General features: G+C 38.6%; 2 protein-coding genes across 3 annotated transcripts in view; one reads left to right on the plus strand and one right to left on the minus strand.

Annotated features, from left to right (window-relative positions):
- The first annotated feature begins 43 nt into the window (after positions 1–43).
- Positions 44–9,969, plus strand: dis3l (DIS3 like exosome 3'-5' exoribonuclease). Its single transcript, XM_082162236.1, has 17 exons — positions 44–405; positions 946–1,099; positions 1,286–1,414; positions 1,740–1,875; positions 2,308–2,475; positions 2,558–2,636; positions 2,756–2,935; positions 3,858–4,027; positions 4,613–4,774; positions 4,928–5,178; positions 5,847–5,939; positions 6,098–6,622; positions 7,066–7,220; positions 7,440–7,618; positions 7,724–7,869; positions 8,841–9,012; positions 9,137–9,969. The coding sequence occupies exons 1-17, from the start codon at positions 261–263 to the stop codon at positions 9,479–9,481; spliced, it is 3,189 nt and encodes a 1,062-aa protein (XP_082018362.1). The 5' UTR covers positions 44–260; the 3' UTR covers positions 9,482–9,969.
- A 436-nt stretch (positions 9,970–10,405) lies between these two features.
- Positions 10,406–23,704, minus strand: part of tipin (timeless interacting protein) — a 99,258-nt gene continuing 85,959 nt past the window's right edge. For both annotated transcript variants that reach the window (XM_082162282.1, XM_082162283.1), the window contains exon 9: positions 10,406–10,883. The gene's annotated coding sequence lies outside the window, so the exon portion shown is untranslated. The remainder of the gene's footprint in view (positions 10,884–23,704) is intronic.

The raw sequence follows: 23,704 nt of genomic DNA on the forward strand, positions 1-23,704 counted from the left end.
CTATGTGAAGAATTTTTATAGTTTAAAAAAATTTATAGAGAATTAACATGACAGTAGGTTCTCAGTTTATTATAAATAATAAAAATGATTTTAAATAAATGTGTCTCCGTGACTGATTGATCACTCGTCTTCCAGTCCTGTAGATGGCGCAGATTCATTTCCAAAATGAGAAACTCATCTTGATGATAAACGGAAAAGAAGAATTGAGGCTCCTGACTGATGTTTTTGAATGCTACTATTACCTCTAACTGTAGATTATTATGCATAATTCGGTCATGATTAAAACCGAGAAGGTTTTACATTTGAACAGCTCAAAGGGTAGAAAGGTCCGTGTGGTTCGGGAGCATTATGTGAGGGAGCAGGTGCCGTGTGGAAGCTCCTTCTGTCAAGCGAACTGTCACAACGGTAAGAATAGGAGCATGACATGAGACCATAGACAGTATAAGAAGCATGAGACAGCCAAACAATAAAAACTACATGAAATGTGTAACGTTAGTTAATTTTTTTTAACAACCTCTAACAAGAGGTAATCTTAAAATAAGACATTTCTACCTTCTACATAGCTTTAGGAAATGTTAACTTACATTGATTCAGAAAATCTTACTTTGTACAGTAATTCTCATTGTGAATGTCACGCCCCCTGGAATAATGTCAGATTTTTACCATTCCATACTAGTTTAGTACGAACCTAAAGTCGATTTGTAGTAATGAAGCAAACGTCACAAATCTTGTTTGTGAAAGTTGCAACCTTGCAACACTTCTTCACCCTACTACACTGATAATGATCAGTGATTTACTATCTGATGTTTTGGTGAGAAATATTTTTGTTCGGGAATTCATCCTGCAATTAATTTGTTGTATGTGTGAATTTTCATATTGCGTTTACAATTTAGATAAGACGGTAATGGTTTACAATATGATATCGACCATTTTGTGGTCCAACAGTTGGGAAGGTGCTGTCTAGTGATGTGACCCACTATGTGGTTCCGGATGTGGGAGTGGTTCGGGATTTCTTGGAGATACTGGAGTTCAGGGAGATGCAGGGGATCGTTTTGACCCAGACAGCCTACCAGACTATTCAGCACACTCGTGGACGCAGGTCGACCTCTCAAATATTATTTTTTGTCATCGGTTTTACTTTATTTTACTGTCACACATTGTGCATTTTTCACTCACTTCTAGTGTTGTTGTTTGTGAATAAAAAAAGGAAAATTCCTTCAGAAAAATGAGAAGGGTTACTTTTAAAGGTTGCTTTTATAGATGCATTTTGTTTCGTCTTGTACAGGCTCTATAACAGACTGCGTGCTTTACTGAAGGACCCTCGCCATGATTGTGTGATGTTTGCAAATGAGTTTCAGCAATATTCCTACTGCCCCAGAGACAAGGGTGAGTCTCAGGACAAATGGCAAACGAGGTGAGTCCTGAGTGACTAATCTATCCAGTATTACACTTTCTTTTTATGCATTGTGTACTTTGAGAAAAGAGTATTGAGAGTATTAATAGACTATAGAGAAATAGAGTATTAATTTGTGTCAACCTCCTCTCCTCTGATGTGTCATGCACTTTGATTTTCAATAAACAATGGAAGCATGCAGTGCAATTTTTATATGAAACCTTATTGAGAAGTGAAGCTGCTTCCACGAGGCACTTCACAGGATTAGAGGAAAGCATATTTCCGAAAAATATTTGATCACTCATGGGAGAGTCATTTTTATCTGTGAACATTATGTTGCTTCCAGAAAAGTGTACAATGCAGCAGTTTGGTACTATAATCATATGGCTGGACTCCGGCCAGTGGTCATGATTACAGAAGATAGTGACGCTATTTCAGAATATAGTGCCTTAAACAGCGGAGTGTATGTCATCTCAACTCGGGTATGTTCTTTTATTTTATTGGATTTTTATTTTATTGGTGTTGGATTTTCAGTATCTTTCTGGAGTCAGATATGTTTAATGACCACTCAATTTTATAACTGACTTTTGTCTCAGCCAGGAAACCAATTCCCTAAATCATTGTGCTAGTTTCACGTTTGTCATATGACTGCAATCTCTTTTTTTCACATAATAAAAAATAATGTCCATTTATTTATCTAGGATTATGTATGAACAAGCTGTCAGGTTTTTTTTTTTTTTTTGATAATGACTGGCTTATCATCATACATTTACCATACATATTTTTAATTTGTAACAAATTGTGAAGAGCTGGGTGTAGACTGTTCTGCATTTCACAAAGTAATCCAGATTTTAAGTGCATTAAATGAGATCAACATACTTGTCCATTAGTAACACCAGTGAACTCTTCTGTAGGAGTACCTGTTAAGTTTCTGTCCGGACCTGCAGGCCGCCCATGATCTGTACAACTCCATTGCTCAGACCCTTCAAGAGCGAGAGAGTGAGGGAGCAGAGAAGGTGTACTCTGAACACCTGCCTGCGGAGGTGCTGGAGGCTGGTATAAAATCTGGAAGGTACATCCAGGTAAGTGCCTCTCAGAGATACTCCTGTTTTTCAGATCTCTTTTTTTGGTGGATACATTCCAACCAGCTCTCTCCCCCTTAAGGGCAACCTCAGTGTGAACAAACATCGAGCACAGCATGAAGCCTTTGTCCGTTATGAGGGTTCAGCCAGCAAAAATACAGGTTGTTATCAACATACTTTAATCAGTCGTTCAAATTTTTCTGATTACTGACACTTATTGATCTTGATGGTTTTATGGTCTTTTACCTTTGACCCTGCCTGTGTGATTCTGTGTTGTTAGAGCTAAACAGTGATGTGCTGATCAGTGGAGCGAAGCATCGTAACCGGGCGGTGCATGGAGATGTGGTTGTCATAGAGCTGTTGCCCCGTAATGAGTGGAAGGGCAGGACTATGGCGCTTACTGAAGGTCAGGGGGAGGAGCGGGCACAGGAGGACACCCAGAGTCAGCCCTTGCCCACAGGTAACCATAAGCAGAGGTGGACAAAGTAAACAACTTTATCACTTGAGTAAAAGTACAGATACTAGTGGTCAAATATTACTCCATTACAAGTGAAAGTTGTACAAAGAGTACATTTATACACCTATCAAGTCAATCCCTGAATATTGAATTAATTTCTAATCATTTTAAATTACCAGCTAATATTCATTAATATAGACAAACTTTATATTACTGTAATTGTCTAGATTGGCAATATGTAAAATAGTAAAACAAAAAAACACATTTTTAAACTCTACATTTGTGCAGTAAAATTAACTTTAAAGAAGATCTACATTTATCATTTTCATTCATGGAGATAACATGGAAAATGTACCAGGATTTCTGTCACCTGATGGAAAACAAACACACTTGAAAATGACATGAAATTACCAATATAACCAGTAGATAGAAGCAGAGGACCATTCATCACTCCCTTTTATAGTTCGTTTTGCGTGTTTTGCTTTTGGATTTATTATAAAATGAATATTATAACAAATTTCTGTAATTTTATTGCACTGAAGTATGAAGTATAACAAGAGTATGAAAAGTCACACAGTCTCATGCCATTTAGGTAAAAGGAATTTCATAAAATAAATAAATAAATAAGCCCAAATTTTACAGTGGATGGGAAACCGTGTTGAATTGCTCCTGCATCATATTATGTAAACTGCATTTATGACAAAGAACTACACAGATGTAGAGATCATAACAATCTATCAATATATAATTTTTCAAATTTTAGATATTTTTTATTCACTATTTCTAGTATGTTTGAGTGACAATTTTATTGAAGAAAATGTCTTGTTCAAATGAGAACATTCCCAAAGTTTCAGTAGGTTTTTGAACCTCACTGCAGATTGAATAAGTTGTGGCTGTTTTTAACTCTCTCCTCTATTTTCTATAGGCAGGGTGGTGGGTATTCTGCAGAGGAACTGGAGAGACTACGTCGTGACATTTCCTCCTCTCGAGGAGGTGCAGTCCCAGAGCCGAAATTCACAGAAGATTCTGGTCATTCCATGGGACTACCGCATACCTAAAATCCGTATCAGCACACAGCAGGCGGAGGCACTGCAGGTGGAGATATAATTCAGTATTTTAAGCGCATTAAGGCTAGAATAGCAGATCTCGTTGCAGCAAGTGCAAAGTAATGTTTATATTGTTGTTTACACCCTTTGTTAACACTCAAACCTTTAGTAGACTTAGTACACTCCTGAAATTAGAAATGAATGACTGAAGAACTAGAAATTAATACTTTTATTTAGCAAAGAAATTACAGTAAAGATAATTATAATGCTACAAAAGATTTTTTCCTAAAAAAATGCTGTACTTTTGAACTCTTTTCATCAAAGAATCCTGAAAAGATTTATCATGGTTTCCACAAAAATATTAAGCAGCACAACTGGTTTTTGAGACACTGAAGACTGGAGTAATGATTCTGAAAATTCAGCGTTGCCATCACAGGAATAAATTACATTTAAAAAATACTAAAATATTAAACAGTTATTTTAAATTGTAATATTATTTCACAATATTGCTGTTTTATTTGAATTGTATTTTTTTATCATTTAAATGCATCATTTTAAAAACATTTAAAAATCTTCACCCAAACTTTTGAATGGTGGTATGAGTCTTGTTCATCTGGCACGCTTCTCTGTGTAGGACCAAAGAGTAATTGTGCGTCTGGATTCGTGGGAGAGTACTTCTGTCTACCCAAATGGTCACTGTGTGAGGGTTCTGGGGAAAGCAGGTGAGCTGGAGACTGAGATTCAGACCATTCTGGTGGAGAACTGCATCCATGTGCCACCATTCTCAGAGGCACAGGTGAGGTCATAGTGTCAGCATCTGGGTTGAGTCATTTCAAATGAATAAACTGTGATTTTTGACCTACTAAAAATGTAAATCCCCAATAGTAGACCTTCCAGAAACGTACAAGGTTTATTCCCATAAAATCTTTGTTTTTGAATGTCTCTTTAGTTGCGAGAGATGCCAGTTAACACAGAGGAGAACCCATGGCAGATGGACAGCAGTGAGGTGTCCTCTCGACGGGACCTGAGAGAGACGCATCTAGTGTTCAGTATCGATCCTAAGGGCTGTGAGGACGTGGATGACACCTTGTCTGTACGGACTTTGCCTGGGGGGAAACGGTTAGAGCTGGGTGTTCACATTGCTGATGTCACTCACTTTGTCAAGGAGGGTTCTCTTACAGACCTAGAGGCACGGTCCAGGTATGGACATTTGCCAGTTATTTAATATTTAGCGGTGGATTGATATATATTTGAGAGTATATTATTGTTTAATATAATTAATATGACACATTGATATATTTGTTTAATGTCATGTTTTTTGTCACACTTACTAATTAAGAGGAATAATGATTCATATGTTTATCAAATGTCTATGGTGAATGTACATTTATAAATATAGAAATATTTTTATAGCATATAATATAATGGTAACTAGTCCAAACAATTAAATAAGTTGCATACACTACCACACTGTACACTGGGATCAGTATGATTATTTTGTTTTGTTTTTTTCAATAAATCAGCAGGGATGCATTAAATTGACTGTAAAATTTTTTTTATTCTAATTCAGATACATTTTGATCTCTCTATTCATTGAAGAATCCTTAAAAATATTGATCTCGGTTTCCATAAAAAAATAAGCAGCATAATAAGAAATAATTATAAGAAATGTTATAAGACTGGAGTAATGATGCTGAAAATTCAGCTTTGCCTTCACAGCAATAAATTACATTTCAAAATACACTCAAATAGAAAACAGCTATTTTAAATTGAAATATAATTTCACAAACTTACTGTTTTTACTGTATTTTTTATCAAATAAATGCAGCCTTGAAATAAATGAATTCAGCTCTCTTTTCTAAACACAGGGCAACCACTTACTACCTTGCTGACCGGAGGTATGACATGCTGCCAGCGGTGTTGAGTGCTGACCTGTGCTCCCTCCTTGGAGGAGTGGACCGGTGAGTAACACACAGACCTTTCCCTGCTATTTGACACTTTGAAAGTGGCCCTAATATGCAGCTGGCATTTTCAGATAAACAGAATCTGTGGATTTTCTGTCTGTATTCTGTGACTTTAATGAGAAATAACAAAGGAATCGCTCTGTAATTTGTTCCAGATATGCCATGAGTGTGCTGTGGGAGCTGGATGCTGAGTCTCTGAATCTGTGTACGGTTTGGTACGGTCGCACTCTTATTCGCTCCTCCTATCAGCTTTACTATGAGCTGGCCCAGAGCCTGCTGAACGGCGAGGAGGTTGAGGTGCCTGAGCTAGGCCAGCTCAAGAGTTCGCAGCGGGACCAGAAACTGGCTGAGCTCTTGCTGGCCCTGGAGACTCTGACGAGGGTAGCCAGGCACCTCCGGGCACAGAGAGATAAGGGTGGTGCCCTGGAGTTGGAGGGGGTGGAGGTTAGGGCTCAGCTGGATGAGGAGAAGAACATTACAGCCCTTGTGCCCAAACAGCCTTTGGAGGTTCATGAGACTGTGGCAGAGTGCATGATCTATGCCAACCACTGGGTGGCACGAAAGATACAGGAGAGCTTTCCACATCAAGCTCTTCTACGTCATCACCCACCACCCAAACAGGAGTTCTTCAATCAGCTAATCGACAGTGCCAAAGCCCGTGGCTTCAGTATTGATACAAGGTAAAGTTAATGACAATTTATTTTTATTTTTTTAAGTTTTTGAAAGAAGTCTCTTATGCTCATGAAGGCTACATTTATTTGATGAAAAATACAGTAAAGCAGTAATATTGTAAAATATTAGCACCATTTAAACACCTGTTTCCTATTTTATTATATTTTAAATTATTTATTCCTATGATGGTAAAGCAAAATTTTCAGTCTCCAAGTGTCACATGATCCTTCAGAAATCATTCTAATATGCTGATTTGCTGCTCAATGAACATTTCTTATTATAAATGTTGAAAAAAAGTTTCATTTAATGCATCCTTGATGAATAAAAGTATTATTTCTTTCAATAATACTGACCCCAAACTTTTAAACAGTAGTGTATATATAAATAAAAATAGAACAAATAGAAATAAGTATAATTAAATCAATGTGTCTGTCTGTATTGTTTAAACTAGGTCAAACAGGGCTCTGGCTGATTCTCTGGAGCGAGCTGTGGATCCTCAGGACCCCCTGGTGAACAGGTTACTGAAAATGATGGCCACACAGGCGATGTCTAATGCCCTTTACTTCTCTACAGGAGCCTGTCCAGAGGAACAGTACTATCACTATGGTAAATGCTTTTCATTCTCTCATTTTTTATTATATAAATATTACAAATTACAGATGTTAAACAGAGTTTTCATTTTTATAGCAATAAATAGTATGAATAAAAATTCTACCGTGATTTAAAACCTCCATAGACATAGTGACAATTTTGGTATACTTGCTTGCTAGAACTAAAAGGTTGAAGCCGTTATAAATCATGTTTTGCTGTTCATGTTGTTTTCAGGTCTTGCACTGGATCGATACACTCACTTTACCTCTCCAATCAGACGCTATGCTGATGTATTAGTTCACCGGCTGCTCATGGCTGCCGTTCAGCTGGAGAAGGAAGGATCACTAAGCAAAGCTTTGGCCAGTAACAAAGAACTTGAGGAGCTGGCTCAACAAATCAACAATAAAAACAGAGTAAGTGGGGCCATTAGCTTTTGTGTCAATATTTTAACAGTAAAATAGTAATGATTTTCTGGGAAATTACAGCAACACTTCTCGAACTCTCTGTTTGTGTGACAGGCAGCGCAGCACGCACAGAAGCAGTCCACAGAGCTCTTCCAATGCCTCTACTTTAGAGATAAAGACTCCAACACAGATGAGCGCTGTGTGGCTGATGCTGTGATCTATGGTGTCCGAGCTAATGGTTTTCTTGCCTTCATACCACAGTAATGACCCACTTATGGAATATTTCTTTGTTTTGAACATGGTGTAGACAAAATGTTAAACAAAAAGTTATACACTACCATTTAAATTTTTTTAAATAAGTCTCTAACTGCGTTCACACGGCGGCGAGCTCTGGTGAGGGCGGCGCGATGCATCTTGTACGGTGTGGGCGGCGAGGAGAGTTGAAGTCAGGTCCGGTTTATGGTAATGAGCTGTGGCGCGGTTCGGCGGCAACCAATTGGAATGTAGAAGTCCTCCACTTGAGAGGATTCCAGAGAACCCAGTCCTGTAAACTTTGGTTCCGACCACATTAGTTCCCAAGCAAAATGGAGGAGAGGTTGATCATGTGAATTTGATAAGATGGCGCGCAACACTATTTATAGGCAACATTTTCATGCTAGAACGCTTGTTTCAGCAGGAATGCAAATTAGCACTTTGCATAACGCAGTTATGCTCACCAAGGTAGCATTCATTTGATCAAAAATAGCATAATGGTACTGTTACAATTTCAAGTAAATGTTTTCTATTTTAATATATTTTAAAATGTAATTTATCATTGTGATGCAAAGCTGAATTTTAGCGTCATTACTCTAGTCTTCAGTGTCACATGATCCTTCAGAAATCATTCTAATATGTTGATTTGATGCTCGAGACACATTTCCTTTTATTATCAATGTTTAAAACAGTTGTGCTATTTTTTGGTAGAAACTGTGATACATTTTTTTCAGGATTCTTTAATGAATAGAAGGTTTAAAAGAACAGCATTTATTTGAAATAGAAATCTTTTGTAACAATGTAAAAGTTTTTTTCATTTTTTATTCATTTAATGCATCCTGAATAAATGTATTCAAAAATCTTACTGACCCCAACTTTTGAATGGCAGTGTACACCAAAAATAGCTCTTAAATGTATGATGGACATGATGTTTGATGTCAAGCTGCTGTAACACTCATCATGTAACCTGTTCACACAGGTATGGTTTGAAGGGAGCTGTGTACCTTAAGGATCGAGAGGGTCAGGTGGTCAGTGTCGATGAAGATGGAAGATGCGAGTGGAAGGCTGGGACATTGCAGAGATACCCTGACAGGATCAGCACCTGCACCAGCACTGGAACTCATACCTTTTACCTCTTCGACCACATTACAGTAAGTAAATTCCCAGCAAACAACAAAAAATCACATTGTTTGTGGTACCTTTATTTGGACTGTCATAGATATTTGCTTGTTGCATTTTTTTTCTTCATCCTCTTGTGTCTGTCTTCCTCCACAGGTTCGTATCTCTGTAGAACCATCTCGTTGCCATGCCGACAGCTTGTGTCTGCAGCTTATCAGGAACAAGCCTCATTGCGCCGTGCAACCCGAGTCGCAGCCAGTTGGTCGAGGTCGGTCTGAGCTGGTTCAGGAAGTGGTGCGCTGGGCAGAAGAGGCCTCACTCCAGGCAGAGGAAGAGAAGGGGAGAAAGTCCAAACTGAGCAGGGAGGAGAGGAAGTTCAGACAGAGCAGAACACCAAACCTCTATGTCCTGTTACAGGAGATCAGTGAACTTGCCCTGCTGGATCTGTCTTTATGCCAAATCAGAAATACAGAGGAACAGACTTGTACTGCATCTTCTTAGCTTTATATTGCTGTTACTGAAATTGACTAGACACAATACTCTACACAGAAAGCTTTGGCGATGGTTTTGTAATATTTGCTAGATTTATGCCTGCCATGAAGTTCCATTGAAGTGTCCAGATGTGAACTAACAAACAAGAGTTATACCTACTCAGGATTTATGAACCCTGGCTCCTTTGCATTGTACAATACTTGATTTCACAAGGGGACACAATGGGTTTCCCGATACAATTTGATAGGAGATGATTTCTCAAAATGATTAATCTAGAATAAGATCACAGACAGCATGCGATTTACATTGGCTCTTTTTTCTGCCTGAAGTCCCTGTTAGGCACATCTGTAAACCAGTTTGAGGCAAATGAGAATAATAACCTACAATATTTTTGAAGTAGGTTTATAGACTTCCAAGATGTTTTCATTAATGCTTTCTATTTTGATAATGTAAAAATGTTAAATATTTTTAGAAATAAAATGTATTTTTGTATGTCAGTAATGATTCACGGTCCATTTTTATTTTCTCCTTTGATGCTACAGAATCAAATAGCGAGACACTTGTCTCCAGTAAAGGCTTGAATACGCTACATGACTTTAGCAGATTTTGAGTTGACGCCAGTAGTCGAAAGTCAGAGCCCGTCTGCAGCTTTTGGTCAGTCAAGAGTTGACAGAGCTCACAAAAAATCATGTAGTGTATGATGTGCGCAGACTTTTCGAAAACATTGTTTTCATTTGTCATGCCAACAAGATGCACATTTCTGCATGAGTTCGCTGTGGTCACAACTTCAAAGTCTGGTAGTGAATGATGCAGTTTTTCTCTTTAACCATTTATAGTGATTTGTTTGGATTTTAAAAGTTGTGTAATGTTTTCCAGCCTTTACTCTCACTTCAAAATATAGAACTGCATTAATTACATCATACATAAAGGGTGTGCTACATCAACACATTTATTCAGAAAATCAAAACAATTGACACTGAAAATTGACCAGCATTACTGAAAATAATGCTGTGATGACAAACTGACTTGATCCCCCACCTCCCCCCTTAAGTCCTGCATTATTGCATGCTTACATATTAGGACTTTTAAATTAACTTAAGCTAACAATAAATGAAATGGTGATAATTAAGATTATCTGCAAAAAAGGAATGTGATTCCCAAAGAACCTGAGGAAGCGATTATGGAAAAAGTTTTGAATACAGGCAAAATATTTCAAAATCCTCACAGAGGATAAAAGATAAAACGACAAAATGCAAGCTGAACTAAATCAATGTGTGTGAAAGACCATCAGAGGTGATCAATCCCTGGGTTGACATTATAAAACATGCCAATGAGGTGCAGAAAATGTCTGGCATATGACTGGGAAGATTTTATAAGGTTAAAATGTAAAAGAGCTTGACTGATTTAGCTGCTACTCCCCAAAATATGGAGGTATTTTTGGTGCAAAACTACTGAACGCCTGTGACAGTGGAATTTGTAGTTGTAGAGAATAGCCACACATGTGTATCAGTAAATTTGAAGTCACAGAGAGAAATGTTTTAAGAGTTGCAAACTTGTAGACTTTTTTTTATCTTCCACAAACACAACACAACAGTCACACCTTCTCAAATTCTTCATTGCAGGTGCACAAATCCTATTCTACAAATCACAAATTAAGAAACTCATACGCTCACATTTTTGCTACAGTTGCTGCAGTGAATATGGTGCAAAACGCATTTACACACCCGCATCAAGAAATGTGAAGTCACGGAGAAATTTTGCTCATCTGCAAATAGGGTGACCAGACGTCCCGAAAAATTCGGGACAGTCCCGAAATCTAAACTGTTGTCCCGAATCCCGAATCTGGCCCTAATTGTCCCGAAAATTATACTAAAGCAAAATCTTGAGTAGTTATTGTCTTATAAACATTAAATCTGTCTGCGGAGGTTGAGGCCGGCGACACACTGGCTGCGTGGCGTGTCCGTTTTTATTTCGGCTCCCCTGTTAACAGGTTGAGCTTGCACACTGCCTGCGTGACACGCGCGTCTCAGGCGCGCCTCGAGCCGCGCGGAAAACGCGTGCATGCAAAACCGATGCCTATTTTTCACGCGACACGCAAGCGTGTTGGAAGCGTTTCCAGGCAAAATAGAATAGGAAAAGATGTTTGTATGTCATTTTGACATGAAAACATATTAATAAATGACATTTTGATGTTTGAAAGTTTAAGTTTTTACATAAATGCATATATAAATGTAATAAAAAAATATATATGATCGATTTTCAAATATTGCACCTGTCAATACAGAACGAAATATTCTGTAGCCTATTTTGCCTATTATTAGAGCGCAAGTTGCTGCAGCCGTGAGGACAGTGCTGCACGCATAAAGGAGTGATTGATTGTGATTGATTGTTCGGGGCACTGCAAAACGTCGTTTAAGCTTATTAGCGTTAGGCTATACTGAAAGGTCTGATTTATGTTGTTTTTTGTGGCAGACTAAAGAATAATGACAGACTGTTGATCTTTGAATAAAAATATGTTTGGTTCAGGTTTGAAATTCATTATCTCAAACCAACCCCCCGTCCCCCCCCCCCCCCCCCCCCCCCGTCCCGAATTTCAGCCAATCTCATCTGGTCACCCTATCTGCAAATCAGTATGTGAATTCATCCAATGAGAGTTGCACACTTGTAGAATATTTTCTCACAAATGTCTTGTATATTTTTCTAGCACAAACACAAGTACATAACCACAGCTGCTTGAATCTGCTGCGACCAATCTCAAACACTGTTTTTCGCTTTCAAGTGACAAGTTTCGCCCGCTCTCCCTTTTGCACCAAGTGCACCGTGAAATGTGGGGCAAAAGTGAGTTGTGCAACTGTAGAGGCAGTGGGCGGAGCCTACATGAATATTCATGAGTTTCCCGGGCATGCGCGTGGAATTGCTCATTCTAGTTCACGCTCCTCGTTTCTCAGCAGGTTTAATGGATTATTTCAAAAAAGGTAAATATAGTTTCAGCGCGAACTTAAACTACAATTGTGTATCGTTTTGTTAAATTCATAATCTTTTTATTAATTCGTCACTGACTGAATGATTGCTGGCATTCACTTCGTGTAGGCCTATATACAGTAGCTACAGCAAACTTCAACTCGCCGTATAAATTGCACCTTGCGAAGCTTTAAAACTGTGGCTTTTACTAATTATTATCATTTGTTGATTGCAATAAATTTAATAAACCTTCACAAATGTATCTGTGGGCTAACACTTTTTAAAATATATATAATATATCCTGGTGTGATTGTTCTTAAATTCTTGTTCGTTTAAATAAGCCAAATCATTTAAGACCAAACTCAAGCATGAATGTGTTGCTTTAATACATACGTACAATTTGGATTAAACAAAATTGTATGGACAAAAGTGGATAAATTACATTTGATACAACTAGGTTACTGTAAATGAGAGACAAAAAACACTTAACATTATTTTGTTAACATTAACATGTACCGTAGTACAGTAAGATTGAGCTTAAATACACAACTGAACGACTTTCCACTTCCTTAAGGTGGAAAAAACATTGTTTAAAGATAGAACGTATATGCTAATGCTTACACATGATACAATCCCCTTTCCACATTAAGAAACTATTTCTCAGTGTATATTAGTGGTATACAAATGCTACATTTGCATCAGTCGAAACATTCATTTTCTTGCAAAGAGCAAACCAAGTGTACACATCTGAAGTATCATCATCACTGGAACTCTCTGCTAAGTGAACATTGCATTTTACTCGTACCTTTAAGCAGAATACATAATCCTCCCAGCTACCCTCCTTGTGTCTAAAATATGTTCCTTAAACATGTGTGTGTCCATGCAATCTATAGTCTAATTAGTATAGTTTTTCTGGGTGAATGAAAATACATACATTCAGTTTTCTTTACAGTGATGGTCAGATGGTTCTCTTTCAACCAATCATGTAAGAGGTGAAGATCAGATGATAGTTGGGAATTTATGACATTAGGATTTGCATCAGAGAGAAAAATCACAGTATCATCAGCGTACAGTAAGCATTTTGAGTGTTGACACACTCGAGGGAAATCATTGATGTATAAAAGAAAAAGTATAAGGGTCCAAGAATGCTGCCTTGTGGAACACCCATGTCACAAACTAAAGGTCAAATAAGAAGAGAGCATTTCTATCACAGATGGAGACAGTTCAAATGAGTGAAGTTTGTTTAGCAAGATCTGGTGGTTCACTGTGTCGAAGGCTTTACGGAAATCAATAAAAATAGCTCCAGTAATGTGACCTTTGTTAAGAGCGTCACGTAATTTTTCAGTGAAAAGTAATAACGCCGACATGGTTGATCTCTTATCACGAAAACCGTGTTGACAGTCACTGAGCCAGTTATTAGTTTCAAGGTAAAACCTTAGCTGGTTATGCAAGACTTTTTCCAGCAACTTAGACATTGCTGGAAGTATTGCAATAGGTCTGTAATTTGAAACTGTCATGATTCTGCCCTCGTGTCCTTGATTTTCTCTAGTCTTGAGGCAGGATCATGACAGACCCGTGTTTTGTGTGCAAGCACATGGCCTTTTGTTTGGGCCATGTGCTTGTGTTGTCTCGTTACTTAACCCCGCCCCCTTGTTATCCTCGTTTTGTCATTATTGCTTTACCTGTGTCACCTGTTATGTTATCATTAGTCTCCCTATTTAATAGGGATTTAATAATCCTTCGGATGAGACGTTAAACCGAGGTCCTGACTCTCTGTGGTCATTAAAAATCCCAGGATGTCCTTCGAAAAAGAGTAGGGGTGTAACCCCGGCATCCTGGCCAAATTTGCCCCTTGGCCTCTGTCCATCATGGCCTCCTAATCATCCCCATATACTGATTGGCTTCATCACTGTCTCCTCTCCACCAGTAAGCTGGTGTGTGGTGGGCGTTCTGGCGCAATATGGCTGCCGTCGCATCATTCAAGTGGATGCTGCACATTGGTGGTGGTTGAGGAGATTCCCCCATCTATGTAAAGCGCTTTGAGGTCTCAGAAAAAGCGCTATATAAATGTAACTAATTATTATTATTATTAATCCCTTTGTTTTTGCTGTCCTGTGTTGGTTCATTATCTTGAGCAATCTGGATAAGACCATATTAAGCAACCGATCTCGAATCTTCCTTTCATAGGCAAGATCATTGAAAAAGTTGTCTTCAACCAGCTGAACAAATTCTTATGCTTGAATGGATACTTTGACAATTTTCAATCTGGTTTCCGACCGCATCACAGCACAGAGACAGCGCTCATAAAGATAATAAACGATATTCGCTTAAATACTGATTCAGGCAAATGATCAGTGCTGGTACTACTCGACCTCAGTGCTGCATTTGACACTGTCGATCATAACATACTTCTTGACAGGCTGGAAAACTGGGTGGGGCTTTCTGGGATAGTCCTAAAATGGTTCAGGTCATACTTAGATGGGAGAGATTATTATGTTAGTATAGGAGACCATAAGTCTGAGTGGACATCCATGACATGTGGAGTCCCTCAAGGCTCAATTCTTGCGCCACTCCTGTTCAACCTGTATATGCTCCCAATGAGCCAAATAATGAGAAAGAACCAAATTGCTTACCACAGCTATGCCAACGACACACAGCTGTACTTAGCCCTTTCGCCTAACGATTACAGCCCCATTGACTCCCTGTGCCAATGCATTGATGAAATCAACAGTTGGATGTGCCAAAACTTTCTTCAGTTGAACAAAGACAAAACAGAAGTCATTACGTTTGGAAACAAAGATGAAGTTCTCAAGGTGAACGCATACCTTCACTCTAGGGGTCAAACAACTAAAAATCAAGTCAGGAATCTTGGTGTGACACTAGAGTCAGACCTTAGTTTCAGTAGTCATGTCAAAGCAATAACTAAATCAGCATACTATCATCTCAAAAATATTGCAAGAATTAGATGCTTTGTTTCCAGACAAAACTTAGAGAAACGTGTGCATGCTTTCATCACCAGCAGGGTGGATTATTGTAATGGACTGGCCTTCCCAAAAAGACCATAAGACGGTTGCAGCACATACAGAACGCTGCCGCTAGGATTCTGAGCAGAACCAGGAAATATGAACATATCACACCAGTCCTCAGGTCTTTACACTGGCTCCCAGTTAGATTTAGGATTGATTTTAAAGTATTATTACTGGTATATAAATCATTCAATGGCCTAGGACCTCAATACATTGCAGATATGCTCACTGAATATAAACCCAACAGATCACTCAGATCATTAGGATCATATCAGCTAGAAATACCAAGGGTTCACTCTAAGCATGGTGAGTCTGCTTTTAGCTATTATGCTGGAACCAGCTTCCAGAAGAGATCAGATGTGCTCCTACAGTGGTCACATTCAAATCCAGACTCAAAACACTTCTGTTTAGCTGTGCATTTACTGAATGAGCACTGTGCCGCTGTTCATCCGACTGTTTGTTTTGCTTTCAAAAGTAAGCTCAATGATCAAACTATAGGCAAGGTGACAGAGAGGGTTTTAATTATGGTCAGCAGGGCATTTAGCCCGTAACTGTAAATGCCCACTCAGAAGGTGTAAAAGAAAGTGATAATGTGAAAGTGACGTGTATTAATGTGGGTTTGAAAGTAGAACAGTATTTAAATGACGATATTAAAGTTTTCGTCTGAGAAAGAATGTGAACGTGCGAGTAAATGAGGGAGAAAAGAAAGTTAAAGGAAAGTTGATAGATGGAAGTCGTAAGAAGATTGAAGGTTAAAAGAAGGTTGAAAGATTTAAGTCTTAAGGGAATCCTTTTGAAGGAAAGATCTATAATAATATTCTTTTTTTATTTTTATAAGTACTGTATTTTATTTTTCTGAACTGTTTTAATTATTCTTATTTCTTTTTATTATTTTAATTTCTTCTATGTAAAGCACTTTGAATTGCCATTGTGTATGAAATGTGCTATATAAATAAACTTGCCTTGCCTTGCCTATCTTACCTTGTGAGTATCCTGGCAAGAGTATTGTCTAGAGAAAGTTCTGATTCTGTATTTGCTGTTGGTTTATCGTCTAGTTATCTGTCAAGTCTTAGTTTAGTTTAGTCACTCCTTGTCCTGTCCATGTTTTGCCCCCTTGTGGGTTTTGTTTTCCCTGTTTTTTTGTCCATAAATAAACTGTGTGTCAAGCATCATGTCTGCGCTTGGGTTCATCCTCAAATTCATGACAGAAACAAGGGTGTGATCATCAGATTTAAAGTTGGAGTAATTTGTGCTGTTTTCCAGTTAGTAGGAAAGATAGAAAGTCTGATACAAAAATACAAAACTACAGTTGTTTAATCATGTATTAATTTAGGGCACAACATATCGCCGGCGTCGAGTCGTCTCTTCCCAGGCGTCGTCTCGTCGTCTCTTCCCAGGCATCGAGTCGTCTCTTCCCAGGCGTCGTCTCGTCGTCTCTTCCCAGGTGTCGCGTCGTCTCTTCCCAGGCGTCGCGTCGTCTCTTCAACTGTAGAATAAAAGGTAAGTATTATGTGAATGCTTGGCTAAAGAGATGTGTCTCTTCAACTGTAGAATAAAAGGTAAGTATTATGTGAATGCTTGGCTAAAGAGATGTGTCTTTAATCTAGTTTTAAACTGGGACAGCGAGTCTGAGCCTCGAACAATATCAGGAAGGCCATTCCAGAGTTTAGGAGCTAAATGTGAAAATGGAGTTGTCCACTCCGCCGCCGGTCTTGCTAATGCGATCTTTACGATACAATTCATAAAAGAATCTGGAATATTAGGAGTTAACCATGATTCAGAGATTGCCATTACATGTGCTTTCGACTGCGCAAGCAAGATTTTAAATTCGTCTAGTTTGGGAACAAGGCTTCGGGTGTTTAAATGGCAAATCTTAAAGCCTCTGGTGCTACCGAGTTGACTTAAATTAGTTGGACTTTTTCTTGGATGAGGTCTTCTTCTTTGTACTATAACTGTTTTGACTAAAGGACTAGAAGAAGATACTTCAGAGGGTAAGATCGGAAAAAATGGGGGAGTAAAGATAATCGGGGTTGGAAGTCTAGAATGGGGAAAATATTTGCGAGTTATCGGTAAAAACATACGCTGTGGTTGCGGTACAGCGGTAAGTAATCTGGTATAGTTTGCAAATTATGCATATAGTCCCCACAAATGCAATATGCCTAAAGTTGTCAAAAAAGTATTTGAGTCAGGCCCGGGATTTAGCTCAACATTTCCAATAAACAGGAGAATAGTTATTAAAAGTCTTGATGCACTTAAAACGTATTTAGACTTATTTTAATTTTCATCAGAGTCATTTGCTTTAACATCAGTTACCCACCGGTGAAAAATAATAGTTCGGATGGAGAAAGACAATGGCTGATGAGAAGCTGGTTGGCCAGAGTTTTTAAACACAAACCTCTTGTCAGAGCATTGTAGGTTGCTAACCGGTGAACTAGTCCGCTGACGGCCGGGTACGTGGTAGTCGGACACACCCGCGCAGCGCAGAGCAGCCGCCTGTGAGTTGTGATTTCCTATCCAATACAAAGATGATATGAACAAGTCAACTCATGAATGATTTCTTAGAGCTAGAACAGAATTGAATTCTGCTTGGTTCACTGATTCTGTTATTCTCCTGTTTACTACAGTGAAGCCGCTTTAAAACAATCTGTATAGTATCAAGCGCTATATAATGAAGGTGACTTGACTATAACAAGAACATTACAATGAACACACATTTGAAAATCTCACTACAAATAATCCAGAATTTAAGACAACATATAATAATCCTTCTCTGCCTGTTACACTTCCTCACACCTGAAACTGATGGAGTGAATCTCCTGAACTTCTCCAATCTACTGTAGACCATTACTAATCCATTGATGTTGTAACATCTGCTCTAACGTCGGGCGTTTAGTCGGATCCCGCGCTAGACACTGGCTAATCAGATCCATGCATTCTGTACAATAAGGAGAGAGCTGGTTAGTCATGACCATGTGACCTGGCATTTTTGAAAACAGCATCTAAAACATGATTAATATACTGTAAAATGTTCCTTATCGTTAGTTTAAAAGTGAAGTATGTCGTTTCTGCGACACTAGTGGCAGCGAGTGGAATAAATGACAAAATAAAGCATATTTTCAAAAATATATATTTTTTTTACATATATTACATATTTTCTTGCAAAGGCCCCTTCTTCCGTGCATCGCGTCTTCCCCGACTCAAACATCACAAACACAGCTCTTACTGGTTCATGTGAAGGCATGTTTCAGGTCCAACATATTAGTAATAATTTCAGCTGTGTTGCGCTTGTCTTTATGAAAATGTGCCTTGCGCATCACAATGCTCTGTTCACTTTGACGTGTTCATGAGCTGTTTAATCTTTGAAGGAATAAATGCAGTGAATTTTGGCTTTCACTTCTGTCACTAAAGCGGCATTTCTTTTCCCACGGCTCTCGCGCCAAACTCTCGCTATACGTTGAGCTATATATAAAACATCTTACATACTTCACCTTTAACTGTTTCTGTACAAAGCCTTTGCTTTATGTGTGTGTTTATCAATGTTATCAATATTATTCACTCACCTTTGGATAATTTGGGGTTCTGAAATGTAACTTTGGCTCGTGTGATTTCCGTTCTATTGTGAAAAGGAGAACATCCGTTCACCATCTTGTACAGCAACACTCCTAGAGACCAGACATTTGCTGGGACGGCGTGGAATTGAGGCTCTGTCAAGACTTCAGGTGGGCAATAATCCTGAACTCCTGGAAGAAAGACATTTGCACATTGTTGAGCTTTTTTTTTTAAAGCATCAAATAATTAGTAAGTCACTACATTCAGGTTTCCACACTCCCAGAATGCTCACCAATGTATATTTTGCTGTTGTAGCCATCGCTACTAAACAGCTGACCGCAGCCAAAGTCTATCAGCTTGACCTGTAGCGGGGCTTTCTTCAACAGGAAATTCTGCGCATGAATGTCATTATGGAAAACGCCACGATGGATGCAGTGTTGCACTGCCAGCACAGCCTGTCTCATGATGTCCCATGCTGTTGCTTCAGACAAATGATGAAAACGAGTGATGAGGTCCAGCAAGTTCTCGTAGGGTTTGGGATACTCCATAACCAGAGTGAAACCTCTAGGATCTTCAAACCACTCGTATAGCTGTATGACGAAGGGGCTTATGGGTTCTTGCCTCATCATCATCAGCAGCGCCACTTCTGTAACGAGAGGTTTGGGATTCCCAGGCTAGAGAGAAGTAGCAGATGGAAGGTTAGCTGGGTAAAAATCTGAAGAAAACCTATCATTTTGAAATGTACTTTTCTTTGATCTTTTTAGATGTTCAAAAGTTATTTTGGTGCCTCTAGGCTTATTTGTTGATCACATTTACACCTAATGCTTCCTACGGCCAGTGTTGTGCCTGAACGCGTTCATTGAACGATACACGCATCACACACGACCAGCATCGGCCAATAGTGAGCCTACGTGTGACGTACAACCCAGATGCGCTGCGCTGTTACACTACGTGAATTCATTCAGGCCCACACAGACGAAAATTAATACTTGAATAAAGTCGTTATTTTTGTTGTTTTTTTGCGCGCAAAAAGTATTCTCGTCGCTTGATAAGCTTGTGGTTGAGCCACTGTAGTCATGTGGAATATTTTAACTTTTCTGGGCTGGCAAGTTTCGATCCCATTGAAGCCTATGGATGAGTGAGCCAGCTCTCAGATTTCATCACAAATATCTTAATTTGTGTTCCGAAGATGAACGAAAGTCTTACGGGGTTGGAACAACATGAGGGTGAGTGATTACTGACAGAATTTTTATTTTTGGGTGAACTAACCCTTTAATATGTAGTGGAAAAAACACCCAATCTGGCAACACCAGCCACCAGTGTCTACTGACTCTCTTGTTCGATCTCGTTCATCAAAATGAACAAATCTTTTTTCGAGTCATTTCATTCATTTAATGGGCTTTAAATGTTATACTATTAACTGGCAAATTCCCAGAACACATCCACCTACGCAATCTTGATCATATTCTGAATTAAGAAATCATTATAATGCAGTCAAAAATCGTTTACAGGGAACATAAATAATTACTTTACCGTCCGAGTCTTTCGTTCATTTGTCACGTGACAAATGCAATGAATGGATCGTTCATGAACGACTCATCACTTACGTTACAAATCAAAACGAAAAGCAGCAAGGAGGCGTCGTATGATCATTTAAACAAGTTTTATGACAAGGTCGGTGAGGATGGGAAAAATCTGACGCATAGCTTCAGTGTTAAAACTGATAAAAGAATTGTCTGTGGTTCTATATGGGCTGTGGCAATCATTTTGAAAAATTATATCTCGCAGCAACATGGAAAAAAAGAACTACGAACTAGTTCATTTTTGGAACTGTGAACTCAGAGTAAAATTTTGAGTATGAACTGAACTAGTTCATTTTAAAATTGTGAACTGAACTTTGAACTAGTTCATGTAGAAAGTGAACTTTCCCAACACTGCCTACAGGTGTATTAACTACAGTAATCTGCACTTAAACAACTCAATACACATTCAGATTTTGGCCAACTTACAATATTAAGATAACGATCGTTGTCTATCTTGCGTATCCGCTTGATGGCAACCTGCAAAACAAAAACCCAGTTTCAATAACATTAACAGTATTCAAGCACCTGACCTTGCACTAAGTATTAAACCATCTGTACATTGTTTTAAATGTGTTTTGCAAGAGCAAAATGTTTGTACAATTAAGTAAGATTGACCTTTTTGCCATCAAATCTGCGTGTTCCCAGGTACACCTTGCCAAATCCTCCGGATCCAATCATCTTTCCCACGTTATAGAGAGACTCAAAGGACTCTGAAAAACAAACAGAAAAATATGAGACAATTATTAGCTTGCTAGATCCATTTTTTTTTTTTTTTTTTATATCAGTGCTGGTCGAGAAAATAATATTATAATGGGGGAAATAATTGTAATATTCTCTAAAAACAAGCCTTACTTTGAGTGGAAAACAAGATAATACTGTTTAAAATAATAGAAGAATAAGAAATAATGATTTGAAAAGAATTGAAAACAACTATTAAACACACACATGTCAAATTAAGCAATGATATAATGACATAACTTACATTTTACTGTTAAATTCTTATCTGTAATGTTACAAATCTAAAGTAATGCGATTTTTCACACTATCCCCCTGACTTCTGCTTAATGCCTGCATAAATGTCCCAACATCTTATTTCAATTCACAATATTAATAATTATAGTCATTTTATTTCACAATTATCTCGATTACGAGGGCAGAGCCTGGTGATTCCGTGTCAACGATAAAGTTATTTTTCTTATTTTATCTGATCTTTTATTAAAAAGAAAACATACATTCCCAGGCTTCATTTGACCAACTCTGGCACATGTGTCTCAGTTCTGGGAATGGCAAAGATCATATGGGCCATATCTTAAAATATATTTATATTATATTAAGCATTGACTTTTATTAAATGCATAGCAATGTCTTATTTATAACATAACCGACTCTGTAATGCTCGGCACGACAGCCATTTTGACCAATATTCCAACACATTCGAGGACCATACAAATATATATATATATTTATACATTTTAGAAATATATATTTATACTAAATATACCATCTGAAGACTCTGTTGGCTCGACAGGAACTTGACCCGGCAGCGGAGGACACAGAAACCCTTCGAGGTTGTTGGACCTGGACAAACCTGAGGATGACGTGAAGCCCAGAGAAGAATCTGTGGAAACAGCTCTCCAGAATCCTGAGGATGGAACATTTCAGACATCAAAAACTGTTTTTGTTTTATATATTTTTTATAATATTAATAATCAGTCAGTGGTCACATCAAATTGTTACTTTGGTTTCACTTTATTTTGGTCCCTTTAAGATATTCGGTTGACTATAAGCAGGGTTTCCCGCAGAAAATGTGTTAGTTAAGGTGGTGGTGGGGTGGTGGGGTGGTGGGTTAATTACGCAGTATCCGTTTTTTTCTGTCACCACGTTGACTATAGCGTTGTATGATCACGCTCTTATTAATGTGAATGCTTTTAAACCATTCAAGCGCGACAAGACAGACCGCGCTGTAGTCCTGCCTATTACACAGACACACACACACACACACACACACGACCCACAGAAAAGACGTGCGTCAGTATCGAGTTCTCTTTCGGGCTTGAAATGCGGAGACCTGGAGTGTTATTTAAAAAATGTATTTAGTTTTAGTCATATTTCGATTTTTAATTAGTTTTTTTTAAACTTTCGGATTCAACCCATGTTCTCAAGCAGTGAAAAATAGAGGACACTGACAACGCGTTGACAGACAGACAGGACCGAGCAGGTAATATTTAATATGAAACAAAGTCTCAACTTTCAAATTTGGGCAGTCAAAGAAAATTAAACAATAAATAGGCCTACCGTTTTGTGGCTCTTTAAACGGTCGTGACAGATTGCCTCAGTTAAAGCCAAGGTCAAATCCACCGACGTTAATCTAACTCTCCTGACTGCTTTGTCGAACAAAAATGGTGGATTTTGATTGGTCAGACTCAGATCGCATGTCAATCAAACTCCCTGTGAAGGATGAATTGACGCTAATTTAAGCACCAACTTTTTAAAAGCGATGTAACATTTTTTTTTTTTTTTTTTTTTTACGACGTAGTTAAAGGTGAACTAAGTAACTTTTTTTACCTTAACTGAACAGCTTCGGAGTCATTGGAATGGTTATATTACTTATTTCGGGTTGAATGGTGGTCGTTTCGCACCCCCCTGGTGCCCGTGAGCGGAAAATACGCACTTGCAACTTTGAGCCGGCGGGCCGCCGCGTCAGGAAGTCTCGCGTGATATCAGGTCTCGCGATGTAAACAATTGCTTTACGGCCAAAAGATATCTGCTAAAATGCTGTCATTATTGCGCTCCCTCACGCTGTCCGAACCCGAATGAAGAAGACGTTTTAAAGAACGTCCCATCTGCTTTGATGTCGTTGATCTATAGCCTCTGGTGTCTGAGAATCACCAACGAGTTTTTACAACAGTGTTGTCAAATATCTATTCCGAAGCTGTGGGGGGAGCTCTAGAGAGAAACCTGCGAGCAAAAAGCGAGAATACAGCGAAGAAGTCCCGAAGCTACTGAGTGCTGCTTTAAGGCGGCAGGCGTGTGTTGCTTAGGTGGCCGCCTTAGTTCCAAAGTGCTGCGGGAAACCATGATAAGTAACACTGCACCTACAAGCCTACTAACTC

Source organism: Leuciscus leuciscus, assembly GCF_965113295.1.
Source record: "Leuciscus leuciscus genome assembly, chromosome: 2".
NCBI classification, from domain to species: domain Eukaryota; kingdom Metazoa; phylum Chordata; class Actinopteri; order Cypriniformes; family Leuciscidae; genus Leuciscus; species Leuciscus leuciscus.